Source organism: Balaenoptera musculus, chromosome 2 (assembly GCF_009873245.2).
Source record: "Balaenoptera musculus isolate JJ_BM4_2016_0621 chromosome 2, mBalMus1.pri.v3, whole genome shotgun sequence".
In the NCBI taxonomy this organism is placed as follows: domain Eukaryota; kingdom Metazoa; phylum Chordata; class Mammalia; order Artiodactyla; family Balaenopteridae; genus Balaenoptera; species Balaenoptera musculus.
This window is the reverse complement of record NC_045786.1, coordinates 71,344,678-71,364,595: the sequence shown is the minus strand read 5'-3', so window position 1 is coordinate 71,364,595 and position 19,918 is coordinate 71,344,678. Positions and strand designations below refer to the sequence as shown.

General features: G+C 46.9%; 1 protein-coding gene across 8 annotated transcripts in view; it reads left to right on the top strand.

Annotated features, from left to right (window-relative positions):
• Nucleotides 1-19,918, top strand: part of TLN2 (talin 2) — a 450,559-nt gene that overhangs the window by 368,276 nt on the left and 62,365 nt on the right. For all 8 annotated transcript variants that reach the window (XM_036843237.1, XM_036843236.1, XM_036843229.1 and 5 more), the window contains 4 exons: nucleotides 1,520-1,621; nucleotides 5,783-5,953; nucleotides 15,059-15,205; nucleotides 19,197-19,298. In XM_036843237.1, the coding sequence (XP_036699132.1) occupies nucleotides 1,520-1,621; nucleotides 5,783-5,953; nucleotides 15,059-15,205; nucleotides 19,197-19,298 (522 nt within the window). The remainder of the gene's footprint in view (nucleotides 1-1,519; nucleotides 1,622-5,782; nucleotides 5,954-15,058; nucleotides 15,206-19,196; nucleotides 19,299-19,918) is intronic.

Below are 19,918 nucleotides of genomic sequence, written 5' to 3'. Positions count from 1 at the left end.
ATGTATTCTCATCCTGTGTGGAATGTTAGAATTATCGTTAACCTGTTATTAAAGTAGAATATGCATACAGAACAGTGTGCCTGTCATACATGTGCAGCTTCCTGAACTCCCACCAACCAAGCACACACTGTAACTAGCACCCTGAGCAAGAAACAGAGATGACGAGCGCCCCCCTCACACCCCCATCCTTTCAACACCATCACCAAAGCATATCCTCTGTCTTGACTTCCTCCCTGGGAAGAAAATCCCTCCCCTTTATCTGCATGTGCTTCCTACCTATACCATATTTAATCTAACAAGCCATCTGCAGTAAGACGACCTTGCTGGGATAGTCTTGCATTCTTGACTGTAGTTACATTGTGAGTGGGAAGATAACAAGTAATTTGCTAAATAAGACCCTTGGAAGTGTGGAGGTTTCTCTCTACCTGCCTCCATCTCTCTTAACTTTTTCCTTTTTTTTTTTTACTTTTTCCTTTTTTCTGTTTTCAAGTTTGCGGGTTAGGCTGTTCCTCTCATTGACTAAACTCTGCACAAAGCCCCCCAACCCATAGGCAGTGTTGTTCAGTAGGAGAGTAGCCTGAGTCTCATTTCTATGAGCAGGACATTGTCACTTTGTCAGGAGTCACCCCATTCCGTGCTGATGAGTGCAGACCTAAAATGTCCAGCCCTCTGGTCTATTAATCCGGACTCTGTGAAGTGCAGAAGCTCCTGTGCAGATTTCTACAGAGGGATCTGATCTTTCCCGTGACTAGTTAACCCTCTCCATCTTTGAATTCCCCACCCCCTTCACACTTCAGCATCATCCAGATACCTTGCCCCATCTCTTTATAGCATGAGTTCAGTTCTTTGGGACGGAGAGATTAAACTGTCTCTCAGACCTGAGAAGAAATGCCCTGATGGTGCCATTTTCAATAATGGTATCCGCATCACCAAGTACAGTGAACAGAGCACCTGACCATAGCCTAGTGGGCATTTCACCTGGCATTTTCACAGTGCGCTCTCTGGGAAGTAGTCCTGCTTTAAGAGAGATGATGTCATTTTTACGTCACCCTCCTCCCCACTCCCCGCTTAAGGGGTTCTTAGTTCTGAGGACACTGCAACTGGATGCTCCCTCAGACCCCACCATTAGCTACCTCCATGTGGACACAGTTGTCTTCCCTTCTTGGAAAGCCACCGCTGTTCCAGCTTTCCAGTAATTATGCTGAATAACCCAAAGTAAAGATACCAATAGCATCAGTTGTTACTGTGGTTGCCAGGAGTGAGAAGCCGGTAGGAAATGTGTTCCTGGGGCCTGCTTATGTCCCTCATGGATGGAACTGTGGAGAGGAGGGGTTTAGCCCAGGGGAGCTGAGGGTCGCTGGGACGGGGAGGGGCAGAGCAGTGACTGGATGGCACACCCAGGCATTTTGATATCCATTTCTGTCGGCCTCCCTTATCTTCCACATGGACCTTTTTAAATCAGTACAACTACGTGGGGAGCTGTTGTAAGTTGAACTTGACAGCTCTCTCTCCTTATCAGGCCCTGCAGGAGCAGCTGACTTCAGTGGTCCAGGAAATCGGGCACCTAATCGATCCCATTGCCACAGCAGCTCGAGGAGAAGCAGCTCAGCTGGGACATAAGGTAATGGGCACTAGGGGATCCTGCTGAGGGTGTGTGAGAAAGAGATGGGGGGAGAGTTGTTATTGATTTTGTTGTTCTTGTTCCCCAAAGCCTCAGGGCAGGTGTTAGGGCCGGGTCAATGCTGGCTGACGCTAGAGAAAATACCACTCAGCCTCCATCAACATCTTTGCCAAAAATGACCACTTCAAGGATCTCTTTTTACTTAGTTAGCATTGAGACAAAAGCTACAGGGAAATTTTTCTGGTAGTGCTCAGACTTTGCAGCCGCCAAGGCAGTTTTCAGTCAACTATCACTCTTGATCTTCGCTGGGACAAGCCAGAGACTGAACTTGGTGTTCCTGGCCTGGTGTCTGCCATCTTCTGTCCTGGCTGGCCAGCCTCATTCTGGTTTGTTTAGGGCACATTTTTCCTCCACAACCTCTAATATAGTGTCCATTTTCACACGTGAGGAAGCAAAGCAAACTTGCAAACTTTACCCTCGACAGCTGAAGCTTCCGTGTGGCCACTCTGCCAGCCCTTCACCTGAGCGTTCATACCCACACGGTTGCAGGTGCTGCATCATGTTCTGCCTGTTTGGGGTTCATTTTGCAAATCCTTCAAGGAGAGTTGGCTTGTCAAGCAGCCTGTGCCTCGGCAGAGAGAGGGCAGACATTGGGTTTTTAACAACCTGCAGGATTTCCTAGCATTTATCGGTGCTGCCGTCAGTATTGATGTACAGATCAAGAAATCCAGTAGCCAAAATCACCTCTGCAGGTATTGATTTTAGAAAATCAATATTCCTGCTTTTTCCAATACAGAATAGCTTAAGGGCCTACTAAGCTTCCTGCTGGCTCTAAGGAGAGGTGTTTGAGGTTTAAAATGGCCAGTATCTCTCTGCCATTGCAAGTGTGGTAAATTTCATTTCTCACCTGAGTGCCTTTATAATAAGAAACGGCTTGTCCACCTGTGTGAAGCAGTTTGCAAGGCGAGGGGGTGGTGCAGAACGGGCTGGAGGCTGGAGCACTGCGTGTGTGACTGCTGTGGGGACAGTGAGTTTGGCAGAGAAACCGAACTTCTGTTCAACAGTAACTTTTGATTCCAGTAGGAATTTCGTAAGAAAATATTTCTAGACTCCTAGGGCAACATCCTTGTCTCTGCCCTTACGTTGTTTAGTGCGGAAGATTAATTCCTATGTCAGTGGGTGGCATGAAAAGAAACTTTATTTGTGTCACCTGAGTTATCAAGTTACTCTGGTCCTTGGCTAAACGAGTCTCACCTTCTGAAAGGGAGTTCTGGACAAAGGCAGCCTAGGGGGCCTCTATCCAGAGGTGTCGTGGGCTGGTGGTTGATGCCAACCTGGTTCCAGTGCTTCATGACGGCGCTCAGGTGGGGTGCCAATTCAGCAGCTTCAGTCCCACTTGGGAGTGATTGATAAAGGCAGATTCCCAGAACCCGCCTGGCTTGGTTTCCCACGGCTGCTGTAACCAAGTACCACAAACTGGGGGGCTTAAAATGACAGAAATGTAATCTCTCACAGCTCTGGAGTCCAGAAATCCAAAATCAAGGCGTTGGCAGGGCCACACGTTTTTTGGAGGCTCCGTTCTTGGCTGCTTCCAGCTTGTGTTAGCGCTTGGCATTCCTTGACTGAATCTCTCCAGTCTCTCTCCGTGGTCACATTGTCTCCCGCTTTTCTGCCTTCCCTTCTTCTGTTTCTTCTAAGGACACTTGTTATCAGAATTAGGGCCCACCCAAGCAATCCAGGCTGATCTCATCTTCAGATCCTTAAACACACCTACAAAGACCCCTTTGTAAGATCACCTTCACAGACTTCAGAAATTTGGACATGGACATACCTTTTTGGGGGTCACCATTCAACCCACTCTGCCATCCTAGGCTGAGGGACTCAACACCATATACCAAATACTCAAAATTCGGTGTTATTTTAACTTCTGTACTAACTCAGGTGAGAAGGTTTCCTGTTCTGTCATGCGTCTCAATAACAGGAGGTATTAGAGTCCTTGCTAAACTTCCTAAATACAGGAAAAATCCCATCCCTTCCAAACCTTTGCCCTACAATATGTGAAGAATAATGACCCCTAGTGGGTGTGGAGTGCTTACTACATAGAGGCCTGTACTGAGGCCTTTACACACACTGACTTAATCCCCCTAAAATTTTAAGGAACTTAGTACTATCACATTTTACCAAAGAGGAAACTGAAATTTAGTAATAGGAAGCAATTTGCCTAAGATTTCTTGAAAAGGAATTGGCAGGGAGGATTCAAATCTAGCGGCTTTGAAAGTAGAGCTTCCTCTCCCTCCCTGAGGAAGTCGGGCACCTGTTGAGTTGTGTGTACTTATGCTCAGCACACAGCAACCCTTGACATTTTACAGTTGCATTGATAAAATGTACTTTTAAAATAATAAAACGAATCGAGAAAACATGTTGGATTCTAATGCATTAAACATTTTGACTCCTTTAGTAGTCAAAAGGGACCCCTCCTGAGCCCTGACCCCTGATGACCCATCACTGCAATTGGTGGCGACACCACCCTTCCTGGGGAAGACGAGATGAAATCCAATGCAGATATGCAGGGCTGTCCCCGGGGATTATGCAGACTGGGCCTTACACAGAGGTCTTTGGCCAAAGCAGGGAGCCAAGCAGGACGGGGTGGGGGGGGGGGGCGCCGGAATCCCGCTAAGTCATGTGCCTTGACATCGATCATGTCTGCCCAGAGGATGGGGAGCCCCTTTAAAATTGATACAAAGCACCATAAGGGCCAGCAGCAGCCTTGTTCAAGTGTTTTGAAACCCATCTGTAAGATAACTGTAATTGGGGATAAAACAGTCAAAGTATGTTTATTGTTAGCTGATAGTCTTGTCTCACTATTAGCTTTAATGAACTTTAATATTTTGGACCCTCACCACCACCCCCAACTCCCACCCCCTGCTTTGTTGCTGACCCAGTGACTGCCGCTGCCCATGTGAAGCAGCCTTCCTGCCTGCATCCCCCTCACCCTCATTCTTCCTCCACATCATGGGAAGAAGCATTAAGAAGCATTAAGTTGCATTAAGGGAGTTGAGGGCTATTTCCATCAGGTGAACTTAAGTACACCTGATGGGAATAATTTAGCAATTAGTAATTGCCACACAAGATGAGGAGTTGAACGGAAAAGTGTGATCAGTGTCATCGTGTTTTATCTGAGGGGGAATAGATGACGGTGTCTGGAGCAAGGACAGCAAAATGTTAAAATATGATATTATGGATGCTAGGTAGATGGTGAGCTTTGGTGAGCATATACAGTCAGCCCTCCGTATCTGCAGATGTCGAACCCGCAGATGCAGAGGGCCGACTGTACTACAGCATTTTATATAAGAGACTTGAGCATCCGCGGGTTTTTAGTATTCGTGGGGGGTCATGGAACTAATCCCCTGCAGATACCAAGGGACAACTGTATGCACCATCGATGCTGTTACGTACTGGAGACAGGCCTCTGCAACAGTGCTTAGCTGTCTTTAGGCTTTTTTGTTCTCCCAGGTTGGGCTCATCATAAACAGCACATCTTGACTGATGGGAAATCATTTTTGCTTTTTTTTTTTTCCAAATCCACGGTTTGGTCAAAATACTTGAGGCGGAGGGCAGTTGGGTTGGCTTCCTAAAATGCTTTTGAGGGTGCCTTTACTTTCAGGCTGCTTTTCTCAACTGCCATGCTCCCCTGCCCCTCTTCTATACCGCTTCCTTTTGAGTTTGTAAGATGCTCGCCTTTGGTTCTTTCAGAAGCTGTTCTATTTGTGAAATTAAGATTAAGATTTGTAAAATTCTCACACCTAACTGTGGATCTCAGAACAGATTTCTTAGCACTTCTGCCATGATCAGAGACAGACAAAGAGCTCCCCAGAAGAAGAAAAATCCGAACAAGAGTTCATTAATTACAAGTACTCTCAAAAGTAAAGTTGAACAAGGAATAAGGTCTGAGGACCTAATATGTATATAACATGATGACTGTAATTCGTAATACTGGATGTAAAGTAGAAAAAAACAAAAGTGAAGTCCAGCAGATCTGCCTCTCCCTGTGACTCATCCCATCCCTGCCCCAGCCCCCTTCCCAGCAGCCGGGCCCCTAAACGAGACACAGTATTTACATGTTGCATCTGGGGCTTTTTTTTTTTTTTTTTGTCTTGAAAGGTGACACAACTGGCGAGCTACTTTGAGCCCTTGATCTTAGCTGCAGTGGGTGTCGCCTCCAAGATTCTGGACCATCAGCAGCAGATGACAGTGCTGGACCAGACCAAGACGCTCGCAGAGTCTGCCCTACAGATGTTGTACGCAGCCAAGGAAGGCGGAGGCAACCCCAAGGTACAGCTCAGGATGCTAGGGACTCACTTAGGACACTGAGAAGCCAGCACACATTCCTCTGTATCACGTCCCTCCAGAGAGGGCACCTCCGGTTTTTGGATGGTGGCATTTGATTTTCCATTTAAAGGTGGGAAATAATCTTCTCTTGGCCTTCCCGGGGATCTTTAAGAGGAAAACCAAGAAATGCACACAATTAAGGCTGATTTAGAAGTTATTTTTTTTTTCTGTGACAGTGTGTGTAGGTAAGCATCCTTGGGAAAGAAACATGTATTGTGTGGTTATTACAGGAATAAAAACCATAATACCTGCCCGGCACCTGTTCAGTGTTGACACAAAGCAAACCTCTATTGTTTTCCACTAAGTGTCGTTTCTGTTCCTGGTACTTAAGTTCAAAGAGAAACATGGTCAAGGTCACCCATGGCATGTGTTGCTATTGCCTTGGGGACAATAGTTTAATATGAAAATCTCCCTTACCAGTTTACAGGTGGAACATTTCTTCAGCCTGATGTGTCACCCAGGTACTTTAAGTGGCCAAAGATGGTGACAACGTGTCCTTTTCTCTCGAGGTCAGAGAAATTGTCAGGGATTGTTTTACTTGTGAAACCAGCATGCACCTTAAGTTTCCTCAGGGTTCTGGAACCTGGAGAGGGGGCTGGAGGCTTCTCCCACCACTTGTATCTTCTAGGAGCTGCCTCCACACGATCATCTGATCTTAATGGGTCTTTGCCTAAGCAGACTAACTTGAGAGAGCACTCCTGGAAAGATTTGTGTAGCATACTGACCTACGAGCTACAAGGATCCATTATATATATATATATATATATATATATATATATATATATATATATATATATATATGTTTGTTTGGTTTTTTTAGTGTGTTTTGTTGTATGTCTAAGATCTTCAAATCAGTCACGTGGTATAGCAGAGAAGACTCTAGATTGAGTCAGATGGCAAAATAGTGATTTCAGACCTAACAGCTATTGCATGCCGACTCTGTGTCATTTATTACATCTTATACCCTCATCTTATGTAATCTTCATAGAAACTCTGTGACGTGGGAAGGTTCCCACTGCACATGTGCAGAAGCTGAGGCTGCCCTGCCGAGTTGTCCGAGATCACGGGCGAGGTGCACGTGGGGTCATGTGGAAACGCAGGCCAACTCAGCCCGCAGCAAGGCCTGGGCGGGGTCAAGGAAGGCGGCAGGGAAGAGGGAGCAGCATGTGCAAAGCACAGATAGGGTTATAAAAGGATTGTGATCTCTTTAGAAAATAGCACTCAGTCTGGTGTGTACGGAACGTGTGTAGGGACGATGGGACGGGAGGGGAGACTGGGCTGTATCATGACAGGCCTCCTCCTGCACGCGAAGGAGCTGGGGCTTTCTAGTGAGCAGTGGAAAATGACGCAGCCCATCCGTAGTCTAGAAACGCCATTCTGGAAACAACGTGAATAATGTCTTGGACTTGCATTCTCTGTGTTCAGTTTTTCATTCATGTATCTGGCAACTCGTAAGAGATTAATTCTGGGGATGCTAAAAATTTTGAGAGCCAGCCTTGGCCCTCAAGTTGTTCTGAGTTTTCTGGCAAAAAAATAAGTCTGGTTGCTGAAGTGGTGGGCAGAGCAAGAACAAGAACACCCTTTGGCTGTGAGAAGTTAGTGATGGGTGCCCCAGAGTCGGGCCCCCGCCCCCTTTGCTCCCTCCCTAAACTGGAGCAGCTGGGACTCGCCTTCCAGACCCAGTTCTAGGTTATCTTTTCTCCAGGGCTGTTTACTGCCACATCTCTACGCCTAACCTGAGGGGGTTTCATTCTCAGCAGAAGAACTCGAATTAGTAGGTTTCTGGATGTTTAAGAGATTAGCACATCTGCTTGGACTGCAAGTTCAGAGCTCCTCGTGGAACTCTGTTGTACGCCAAGGAACCTCATGGTTGGGAGCATTTGTAGTCGGCACTGTAAGCTTTAGAATGACATCCTTTGCTTGGAAGTGCGGGCTGGAGAACAGCGTGGAGTAGTTCTCAGTGAAAGACCTGAAGCACCAGGTGATGAACTAAGACATGTGATGAGTGACAGCAATGCAGGAGTTTACTTGTATCCTGCCACTGGTAGCGGGTACCTGTGCTGTCTGCAGACTGACAGGCTTGTCACAGGGTGCCTGGGACACTACAAGTTGGCTTGAAGGCCCTTTCCTAAGAGGCCTAGTGCAGAGACTTAATCCCCTTGGGTGCTGTTCTTTGGGCAGATGTTTACTAGGTGTTACTTGCTACGTGTTAGGTGATGTATAATACGTATGTGTTAGATGTCATAGTCCTTGTCTGCATGTGATCTAAATGTGGTTAAATGGTTTTCAGTGTCTTTTATTTGGTGAGAAATAGGATAAGCTTTGGGGGCCAACATATCTGGATTTCAAATCCCAGCTCTGCCTTTTGCTGGCAAATAACTTCATTTGTTTCCTCATCTAAACAACAAGGTTGGTAATGAATACCTCCGGAGTAGTTGTAGAGATTATATGAGATAATGTGCCTGACATAGTGGGTGTTCCAAAAAAAAAAAAATTAGAAAGTAACAGTCCCAGAGCCTGGTGTTAATGAATCACATGAGTACAAGACATTTGCTCTGTGACCTCACCCTCATCCCACTGAGCCCCCTTCTACACTCATTCTGTACCTCCAGAGCTTCCCCCCCGCCACTCACCCCTCCCCCACTCACCCCTCCCCCACTCAGTTCCCTCCTCCATCCTCCTTGAAGGGGCCCCTCCAGCGTCTGCCTGTAACACTCCAGCAAATATGCCACCTGTCCATTGTCGGGCAGTTCTAATTATTAGCTGGTTTTTCCCCTCTACTGAAGTTGAGATCTGCCCCCTGTAGCCTTCTCCCATTTTCCAAATTCCTGTGATGTCTATGCCTGCTTTACTGGGCTTTGTAGTTGAAGCACTATAGTAAAGAAACAAGGCTCCCTTAGAAGTAGACTTCAGACACGTTTCCAAAAAAGAACAGAGTCTGATTCCTCTCCTTTGCTGCTCTGTGAGGAGCAGTAACAAGGATCCCCTCCAGATTCTAAAATAATGACCTCATTGTTGAGCCTGCTGACTCCACTTGCCAGACTGCTCTTGGTTGGTTAAGGCTGCCTTAATTGAGAGCCTACTGTGTCTTTTGGGGTCTGAAACTAGTGTGCTCAGGCAGCCCATGTGTGGGATTTGGCCTCAGTGGTGTGATCCAGATGAGGTTTGCCATTGGAGTTAGAGGACACGGCTCTGGGTAAGGCTTGGAGTAATTGGAGGAGGACTCACAGCCTCTGAGCTGACCCGTTAAGGATCTGTAAAAACTTAAACATGTGGAGTGAAGGAGAGCAGGCCTTCTAAAGAATTCCTCACCATGAGCAGATGGGAAGGTGATTAACTTCTGGGACAGCCAAGAGCCAGGATGTGTTTTTGTAGGTTTTGATGCTCTGGTGTGGAGAAAGCGTCCTTTACGTTTTCCAAGGAGTTTCAGAGAACTGTTTTGTGATTTACTTCTGCCACCCCCAGAACTGGCTTCTGATACCTTCCTAAGGCTGCATGGGAGAGCAGATACTTGGCAGGCCGCTCTCACTTCTCCCCACAAATGTATACTTTGTTTAATAGGAATGTACAGAGTTGCTAACATTTTTGTGCCACCAATAGTCACCTCATTCTAAGTGAGATTTACAGAAATGCACACCTTACATTTTACCTTTTTTATAAGTGAGAACATATTTGTGTGAGATGCTCTCTCTGGAGGGTTATGTACAGGAGATGTCACTTTTCAGGCTTCCATCAAAATAAAGCAATCTGCACGTTTAGTGTTTTACCTTCTGTGTGCCATGAAATCAGCCATTAACCTAAGTTACCAGTTCACTCCATCACATCCCTCAGAGAAAGAGCTTTGCATCCTGACACGGTTGCCTCAGGATAGCCATCCGTGATCACATATTTCACATCTCATCAGATGTTGTATTTGGAGGACTCTTCTTGATTCCTGTGGCTTTTTAATTCTGCAGGCTGAGCCAGTTCCCATGGCTCACGTAGCCTCTTCTTGGAATTCTTGTCTTTTATTTAATCACTCAAAAGAGTTATCATTTACCATCTCTCACTGGCTTCCTTACCTTCTCATCTACCAAAGTAAAGATGAATTTCTTGGGCCTTTTGGAAGGGTCCTCTCCCCCTGAGGTGGGTCAGGGCAGCCACAGCCATTGCATGGGTGGACCCGGCACCTGGGCAATGGGGTTCTGACACTACCTGGCATTAGGTCAGATTCCCCAGGTAAGACCACAGGCCCCTGCTAGACTGCCCTCGATTCAGACACCAGCCATAATCTCCAGGCTTCGTAGGCCACGCTCAGTCTGACCACCTGGCTACATTCAGGGGTTCTCACTGCCCCTTAGGTTCTGTAATTTGCTAGAACAACTCAGCTCAGGAAATTGCTCTACTTACAATTACACTTTTACTATAAAAGGTACAACCAGCCAAAAGAAGAGACCCAGAGGGTAAGGCCTGGGAGGGTTCCAAACTTGCAATTTCCGTGTCCTCAGGATGTGTCACCCTCCCAGCTCACTGCTGTGGATCACCCACCAGGGGTGCTCACTCCAGCTTCCTGTCCAGAGCTTTTATTGGGGTTTCGTTATGTAGGCTTGATTGACTGAGTTCAGTCATGTGACCAACGATTCCATCTCCAGCCCCCTCATCTCCCCAGAGGTCGGTGGTCAGGATGATGTTACGTTGCTCAAAGCCCCGACCCTCTAATCACACAGTTGGTCTTTCCAGCACGGCCAGCCCCCAACCTGAATCTACCTACCGGTCCCCATGAGACCTTGTTAGCATAAACTGCTGTGTGGTCCGAGGGGCCCACCACGAGTAACAGACACTCGTGTGATCACTTGGGAAATGCCGAGGGGTTAAAGGCTCCCAGGAACCTGGGACAAAGATCGACCAAATGCCTTACTTTTCAACAATGGCTGAGGTTCCAGGGCCCGGGCTCATCTGGTAGCAAGCTACCAGGAGTTGGAAGACACGTACAAGCTAGGCCCTGGAGGGGCTCCAAGGAGCAAACTTGGGAACTGTGAACTGGGGACAAGTTCATGGGCAAGTGTGGAGCCTCCAATGGCTGACATTGGAGGTGTCAGGATGCCTGAGCCTCTGAGAGAGCTGGGGCCAGGCTGATGCTGAGATACTAAGTGAGGGGGCGCCCAGCCAACATTAGGAGTAGTAGCTGGTCCTGAGGCCCCTTGCTTTTGCCACATGGTACCTGGTTGCTTTACCTCATTTAAAAGTACCCTGTTTGGGGCGGACAGGCTGAAACCTCCCCCTTGTAGATGGCACATTCCCTACATTACGGTTTATTTGTTCGGTAGTCCTGGTAAATCTGACCTGATCTGGCTATAGCCTCATTTTCCTTTTGACCAGTGGCGTAGGCTCAGCAGACGGCCAGCTGCTCAACGGCAATTGTCCTCCACCAGGCCTATTAGCTCTAAGTGCTTAAGTTCCCATTTTCAGATTGCAGCTGTCAGAGGGGTCCCTGCAGGGGATATCACCCAATTCCCACCTTCCAGGGGGCTGTGAGGATTTTAAGAGATGTACACAAGAGCGGTCAGCGCAGTGCCTGGCACAGAAGGGTCCCTCAGAAATGTTAGCAGCTGTCCTTGTATGGCGGCTGTTCTGTGGTTTGATGTTTATTGTTATTCCTGGTTCCCTATCTGTCACCTAGGATGAAGCATTGTCTGTAAAGTGCTCAAATGCCCAGACCAAGATATAAGAACCTAGACGTTGACGCTGGTATGAAAGTCCCACTGGGCCCTCAGGTTGGTTTTCACGCCAGCCCGTGGCATCTTGCCAGCACTCGCAGGCATGCTGTCTGGTTTTCCTGGTCCAGTCAGAGGAGCTAGAGCATGTCATCCCAGCCCCAGTGAGCCCAGCCGATGGCTCGGGGGCAAGGGGAGGGCCATCTGACTCCCCCACACCACTTCTCTGCCCTCAGCTCTGCCACCCATGCTCTCTCGAAGCCTGAAAACAGATGGCTCCATTTATTTCTAAGTAAGTCTCTCCAGGGGAGAGGTTTGCACCAATGGCCCGTGAAGGTTATCCTTGTAAAAATACCTCCGAAAATAAAAAATGAGTCTCGCTCGGTACCTTAAACCCACCTTCCCGAGGGAAGCAGAGTTGCATTGCTTGCAGGGAGCACGCAGCCTGGTTGGAGAGACGGGGCTGGGGTTGGCTGAGAGAGAACGGAAGGGGGCAGGAGCTGTGGGCCAGGCACTGTACCAGTCCCCTTGACATACGGCGTTTCACTCCTCTTCGCAATGCACATTCCTTCTCGCCTCTGGACCTCGGTACGGGCTGTGCCCTCTGCCTGGAAATCTCTTCCTTTTCCCCCCTCCTCACCCTGCTAGAGTCTGGCTTCTTCCTCCAGGGCCTAGAAACCTCTGAGAAGTCTTCTCTGATGCCAAGGCTGGGTTAGGAGCCCTTTTTAGGTGCTGTCCCACTTAGCTGTTGGTACAAACAAGCCATCCTAAAACTTAGTGACTTCGAACACCACCATTTTTGTATTCTCTTGGCAGATGTGCAGATCCACTGAACCCAGTGAGGCAGTCCTCACTCAGGGTCCCTCCTGCCATTGTAGCCAGATGGCAGCTGGGGGTTGAACAACCTGAGGCTCAGGCACTCCCAGGTCTGGTGCCTGAGTGGAAATCACCCAGACTTTTGGGGTCCAGAACACCCCTTTCTACTTCTGTGTGGTCTCTCCATGCAGGCTGCCTGGCACACAGCGTCAAGATAGCCAGCCTTCTCGCACAGAGGCTTAGGACTTCAGCGGCACATGTCCTAAGAGAGAGCCAGGCAGAAGCTGTATCATTTTGCATTACCTAGCCTCAGTAATCAGCCTCAGGCAGCATCACTTGCCCCCCATTCTTTTCTTTGAGGCCATTGCCTTCTGATGACTCTCTGATTCCAGAGTTGCTTCTCAGGGCTGTAAGAGTCCAGAGGAAAATCAATGAGGATGCAGTCATCCATGGAGGGCTTCTGCTAGGAGGTGGTATTGAGGCTGGCCCTTGAAGAGGGGAGGATGGAGGAGGCAAACAGAACCAGTCTCTGCAGGCAGAGTGTGAGAGGGAAGAGCTATGAGGAGGCCAGCCAGGGGGCAGCCAGAACTCTGTACCGGGGCAGGGGGCGGGGAGGGGGGCATTGTCTAGAGAGGAAGGCGCCTCCCCACCCCCTGGAGGGCCTAAGAAATAGAGAAGGTGGACACCGGCCTGATGATGAAGAGTGAAAGGAATCTTTGTTCCTCAAGGCTGTCACTGTTACCTTCTAAAGTAACTTCAGTAGCAATGGTCAGTAGTTAACATTCGCATCCTGGCACAGTTGTCTCGAGAATAACCATCCATGATTACTATATTTCACATCTCGTCAGTTGTTGGTTTGGAAGGACTCTTCTTGATTCCCATGGCTTTTTTTTTTTTTTTTTTTTTTTTTTTTAAAGAAATGCCTTCCTTTTTTTTTTTTTTATAAACAGTTTCACTTAATTTTTATTTATTTATTTATTTTATTTTTGGCTGTGTTGGGTCTTCGTTTCTGTGCAAGGGCTTTCTCTAGTTGTGGCAAGCGGGGGCCACTCTTCATTGCGATGCGCGGGCCTCTCACTATCGCGGCCTCTCCCGTTGCGGAGCACAGGCTCCAGACGCGCAGGCTCAGTAGTTGTGGCTCACGGGCCCAGTTGCTCCGCGGCATGTGGGATCTTCCCAGACCAGGGCTCGAACCCGTGTCCCCTGCATTGGCAGGCAGATTCTCAACCACTGCGCCACCAGGGAAGCCCGATTCCCATGGCTTTTTAATTCTGCAGGCTGAGCCAGTTCCTATGGCTCACGTAGCCTCTTCTTGGAATTCTTCTCTTTTCTTTAATCATTCAAAAGAGTTATCATTTACCATCTCTCACTGGCTTCCTTACCTTCTCATCTACCAAAGTAAAGATGCAATTCCTTGGGCCTTTTAGAGGGGTTTCTTCCTCGGAGGAGCATCAGGGCAGCCATGGCCACTGCACGGGGGCATCCGGTACCGGATGCAATGCACTTCTGACACAAGATACCCCGCATTATTTCAGATTTCCCAGGTAAGGACACGGTCCCCTACTAGACTGCTCTTATTATAAACGATAAGATGCCTACAACCATATCATCTCATCAGAATTCCACTGCATAGCATTGTTATAATTATTCCCATTTTGCTTAGGAACCCACGCCCAGGACCACTTAGCTACTTAGCAGTGGAGACAGAACTCGACCCCAGCTTCTTCTGACCCCAGGACCTTCCCTCTTTCCTCCTTCATCTTGCTACCACTCAAGGTGTTTTTTAGGGAGCCTGGCACCACCATTCTTTCATCCTTTCATTCACTCACTTGCCAGGGCCTGCCCTGGGCTCCATACATGTTGTTAAAGCATCTCCGAGGACCGTCTAGGGGAACCCATGAGCACTCAGGCTTTGCCTGCAGAGTGTCTGTCCCTGCAGAACTTTCATCATTCGTCCCCCAACCTCATGTGAATGTAATTTGTGACATAGTTCCAAAGCCCATGTAGCCTTCTGCAGATTTCTGCCTCCTGTGTGTATCTCTATTTCCATAATCCAGTTGTATTTATAGAAAGGGAATTACAGTATATTGGGCAACTTTGAAGAGAAGCGCATTTGTTGTGAACACGTGTTTTTCTTTATATAGTTTTTTTTTTTTCTATTAAATCCGTCAAGTTGTATATTAGGGAATCTGTGGCATCCTCTTTCTACCACCCTGAACGTAGTAACGTAAAATTAGTCACATCATAAAACGTTGAAATTGCAGGGTTTTTTTTTTTTTCCTTTTGTTTGCAAAAAGAGATCTTTTTCTTTTTGTCTTTCTGATCTTTATTTATTTTGCAAACAAATGTACAAACATAATAAAGGAAAGGAAAAAATAGAGAATACAATTGTTGTGTTCCATAATGGGGATATAGTTTTTATATTCTGCTTTTTAAGGTTATGTGTAAAAGAAGTGAAGTGATTAAGAGATTGAGCACCATTGTCTTCTGCTTATGGAACATCTTACAGTTATCTTCTCCCCCACGTCCCCCACCTCAGGCACAGCACACCCACGATGCCATCACGGAGGCCGCCCAGCTCATGAAGGAGGCCGTGGACGACATCATGGTGACGCTGAATGAAGCTGCCAGTGAAGTGGGGTTGGTGGGAGGCATGGTCGATGCCATCGCAGAAGCCATGAGCAAGGTGGGCCTGGGCCCCCAGATGCTCTCCTGCATTCCTTGGCCCCATTTCCTCCAAGGTTCCCCTCTAACTTGGTCCCAGGGGCTTTCCTCTAAGGAGCTGTCAGAGGAGCCCTCTAATCCAGGCTGACACCAGCAAGCCTCCTCTTTTCTTGAGGTGTCTGATTAATGTACAGATGTTTATCACATGTCCAGCATATTCTTCATTCTTTATTATTCATTCATTACTTTTGTAAGCCGGTCGCACCCTTCCTTCCACATTTACACGGGGGAAAAAAAGAGATGGAGAAGGCATCCTGGGTCCCCTCACTTATAAAATGGAAGTAATTATTTACCTCCCCTGTATACCTCGTAGGGTTGTCGTGGGGAACAAACTCCAGAATGAAATAACCAAGTGATTCCCAAGTGCTGGTCTTCAGAATGGCTCCTTTGGAATCCTTGGGAGCATTTTAGAATGCACATTCCTAGGCCCTACCCCCGCCCTGATCACTTGGAATCTCTATGGCGTGAAGCCTAGTAATTTAAAAATCTCCCCATGGTCTGGTATCTAGCCCAATGCAGGGACCACTGAAATGGTTAAGTGTAAAAGCCCTCAGAGACCAGTTGTAGACAACAGACATAGACGACAGGGGTATCATTTCTCCTCCAGTGACCCATCAATTGAGTTGGGTCAGTAGGGAAGGATGACTGGACAGTATCTCCTGCTCTTTTGAAGGATCCCCAAGGAATCCTTCACTAATCATGTCAGTTTGATGCTCATTAGAATTAACAACTACTCGTCAACGTCTAATTGCCATCCTCTGATAGCATAGCTAAGAACTGTAGACTTCGTCTGTGTTTGGAAATGTCCATTGTCAGATTGTGAATACACTAATGTGGTTTTTCAGGATAATAAGTGGTCTTTAATTGCTAATTTAGAGAAGATTGGTTGGTTCGTATCTCCACAAAGAGGTGATAGCCGGAAGCTATAATTAGGATAATTCCCATTAAACATTATGCAAACATTATCAGACTGATAATGAATGTCCCAAGCTAGGCTGGGATGCCGGGGATCCCTTAGAGACCCCAGGCTTGCCTTGTCAAAGCACTCCAGTAATTTCTGCTGTGGGCTTCTCATGCTTCAGTTTGGCAGAACACAAGTAAATTGCCCTCTTCCTCAAGGCCCTTGGATAAGTCTCAGTGGGTTTGTTTGGTTTTCAGGACATCGGAACAGCAGAGTTTGAAATTAAACCATGTATCTATCAAGGATATTAAATAATGGAGCTCAAGCTTTCTCAGTACAAATGAGAAATTCAAATGATAATCTCTTTCTTCTTAGGAGGTATTTTTCACAGTCACTCTAATGATAGGGAAGAGTTCCATAAATCCCTGGAAGATGGAAGTCTTTTTTTGATAGCCTTTTAGCCTTGCATATTGAGATGAACCTTTAATAAGGAAAGTGGCTCTTGTACTGTCTGATTTCAGGGGTGAACATCTGCTCTCTCAGCCCAAGACATGCCTGATTCTTTTGGAAGGGCTGGGAAATAGGTCTGGTGTTACCTGATAGCAATAATTAGGAACCGCTAACAACATGAGCCCCAGAGGCCGGGAGCAAAGGGGTTTTTTCCCTCAATTCTGCAAAGTAGATAATTGGGGTTTCATTGATACCCCTAAACTCCTATCTACCCTGACCTGACACCCTGGGTACTGCACAATGCCTCTTCCCCATTGTCTCCTTGCTAAGCCCACCCCGGCCTGCGCATCACTGGAGACTGTATTAAGTGATACCTCAGGTCCTTCGAGCCCTGAAGCAGCAACGCATTGTAAATATGTCATTTTCTATCTGAGTTTTGGGTATTTGGTTAAAATACTGATATACTCTTAGAATTATTGTCTAAAGTTCCAAAAGGCAGTGACTGGCAGAAAAACTTCAAGCATACCCAAAGCTGATTCTAAGTTTGGTGCAATTCTTGCCACTTTTGGAGCTTCTGCTCTGGAGTGTCTCCTTGAAATTCTCTCTCTGTATCTAAGCACCAGAAGGTTTGGGAATTCGTAGGTTAGCATGAACTAATCAGCTTTCTGGATAACCTTGGGCAAATCACTCAAGTTTTCTAAATCTTGTTTTCCCCATTCATTGAGGTTAGTCTCAATCTTCGGGATTTTATGACTAAGTCCCTTTTCTTTGTTTGCTTTTGTGTGTGTGTGTTGGGGGGGGGGGGTGTGTGTTTTCTTTTTGGCCAAGGAAGGTAATTAAAGAAAGAAAGCAAAAACCCTGATATCTACATCAGTAGTATTTCATAAAATAAAGGACATGTTAACACCAAAAAAAAAAGTAGGAAGGCTATAATCTCAGAATAAAGGAAAGTTCTTTCAACTAAGTAAATTTGAAATCCTTAAAAAAAAAGTCGCTACTTTGTTCTTACTTCTCTCATTGTCTTCACACTGGAAGGTTCATCATGGTGACCAGTGGCCACTGTGTTCTAAGCTGCCCTCTAGTCCAACATCCTGGCATGTTTGCAGTTACACCACATCTCATATGAAGGCTCCCAGCACATGGCCCGACCCTTACAAGATGCCCAGTTAATTTGTACTGAGTGTATGAGTCCACAGCTTAATCCTCATTTGACCAGCAGGCCCCCAAAGTGTGATGGAGTTACTTGGCAGTGTCTAGCTCCCTGATAAAGAAACATAAAAAAATCTACCCTGGAGGTTGTATTGTTGGTTTGGTAGAGATTACATCCTGGCCTGTGCAACCACGTTACATACTAGGCTACAGTGATACATTCATTCAACTCGCATCGTAGCTTGGATCTACTCACGACAGGTAGCTCTCATTGACCACTCCACCGAATCTTTTCCTAATTGCCCTCTGGTCCGTAATGTCTTCCCAGACTACAGACTATCTGGCAGAGAGCTGCCAGGGAGATCTTCTCAGATAGAGCATTGCCTACTGCAGATCCCACCATTTTCTTCATGATTGCAAGGTTCCTCATCAGACAGATCCAGCCTGATTCCCACCCCTTCAACAGCCCCCTCGTGTTCACTGCACTCACTCTTCCTGTAGTCATTTCTGTTCACCTAGAATATCGTTCAGCAACCAGTGGTGACAGTCACAGTGATGGTGGTGGTGAGGATGGGTGGCCTTTTTCTTCATCATAATCATCATTGACATTGTCATCTTTATCACCATCATGATCTTCATTATCATGGTCATCCTCTCCTCTCCCTTCATGTAGATGAGGTATCGTCTCAGTTGATCTTTACTACAACCTTCTGATGCTTGGACGTTTCCAGTGAAGGTCCTGAGAACCAGTTTGAGCCTCAAGCTGGGTATTTACTCACAAGTCCTGGAACCAGGTCTCAAGTTCAAGTCTTCTGAGCCAATAAATCCCCAGCCCTTCAAGGGACTGTCCCACTTCTCCACCTATTCCGCTCCACACTGATCTCACCCTTCTCTCGATTCCTGTGGTACTAGAGTCAGATGAACAAGTCATTCCTGATGTTTCCAATTCCTTCTCTTCCCCAGCTTAGGTCAGAAGTGAGTGTTCCAGGGTAGAGACATCCATGGGCTATACCATTCTCAGGGAAGCCCTTCATGATGGAGGTTCTGCGTCCTCCCCCAGCTCTTTGTCTGCCATTCTGACTTCCCTGCACGTTCTGGCTCACACCCATCTCCATGTGCTTGAGCGCTATTCCCTCTCCTTGGGACCCCTTCCCCACCTTTTGTGTGTGGCACACTCCTTACGTGGTAAGACTTGGCTGAAACATCATTCCTCTGGAGAGCCCTGCCACTCCCCTCAGACACACTGGGGGTCCTCTCCTTGCCTGTGTGCCCCCAGTACCTTATGTGCGCCTCTGATGAGGTCCTTATCACAGAAGTTGGGGGGTTCTGTTGACTCTGGACCCAAGAAACTCTGAAGGCCTCTCCATTTACCCAAGTTCCTGATTCTAAAAAATAAAGCCCACACTTGAACAGGCCTCTGATGACCTTTGGGTTCTTTTCCTCTCCCCTGTAGCTGGATGAAGGCACTCCTCCCGAACCAAAGGGGACGTTTGTCGACTATCAGACGACAGTGGTTAAATACTCCAAAGCCATTGCGGTAACAGCTCAGGAAATGGTAAGAAGAAAATGGGCTTACCCTGCACCCCACTGTTGGTTGCCCTTTTACCCACCACACCACTGAGTCTTCAAATCTGGGGTCTGTGCTGGAGAGAGATTAGTCCTCTGTGTTTCTAGTTCCTCCCGGGCCTCAGCTTTGTCCTGATCTGTGGTCTTTCTGGCTGCCTGTGGTCTAGAAGCCCCAGGCCGCTGGACTTCTCATCTCACGAAAAAGCTCCAAAAGGGAATTAAAAATGACTGAGAGTTGGGCATGAGGACAGGGGAGCAAAGGAAAGAGAGAAAATTAGAATCAAGGAGGAAATGAGAAGGAAATTGCGAGTTATAGAGAAAGGAAAAAAATCCTCTTTATCTCACAGAGGACTTGAAATGTTTTTATGGATTAAAGTTACAGTACAAGAGAAGACATTTGGGGACAGAACCAAGACTGTCTAATGGAATCAAGTTATAATACTTGGACAGTGCTGAACAGTACGATATTGCCAGTCTTTCAGGCAAAATGAAACAGTGGTTATGTAAAAAAATGTTTCTCCTGACAACAGAAGGCATGTAACTTTTGGAGGTGACTTTTTTTTTTTTGCTAAAATGTAATGCAATCAGAATTGTATTATATGGATGTTT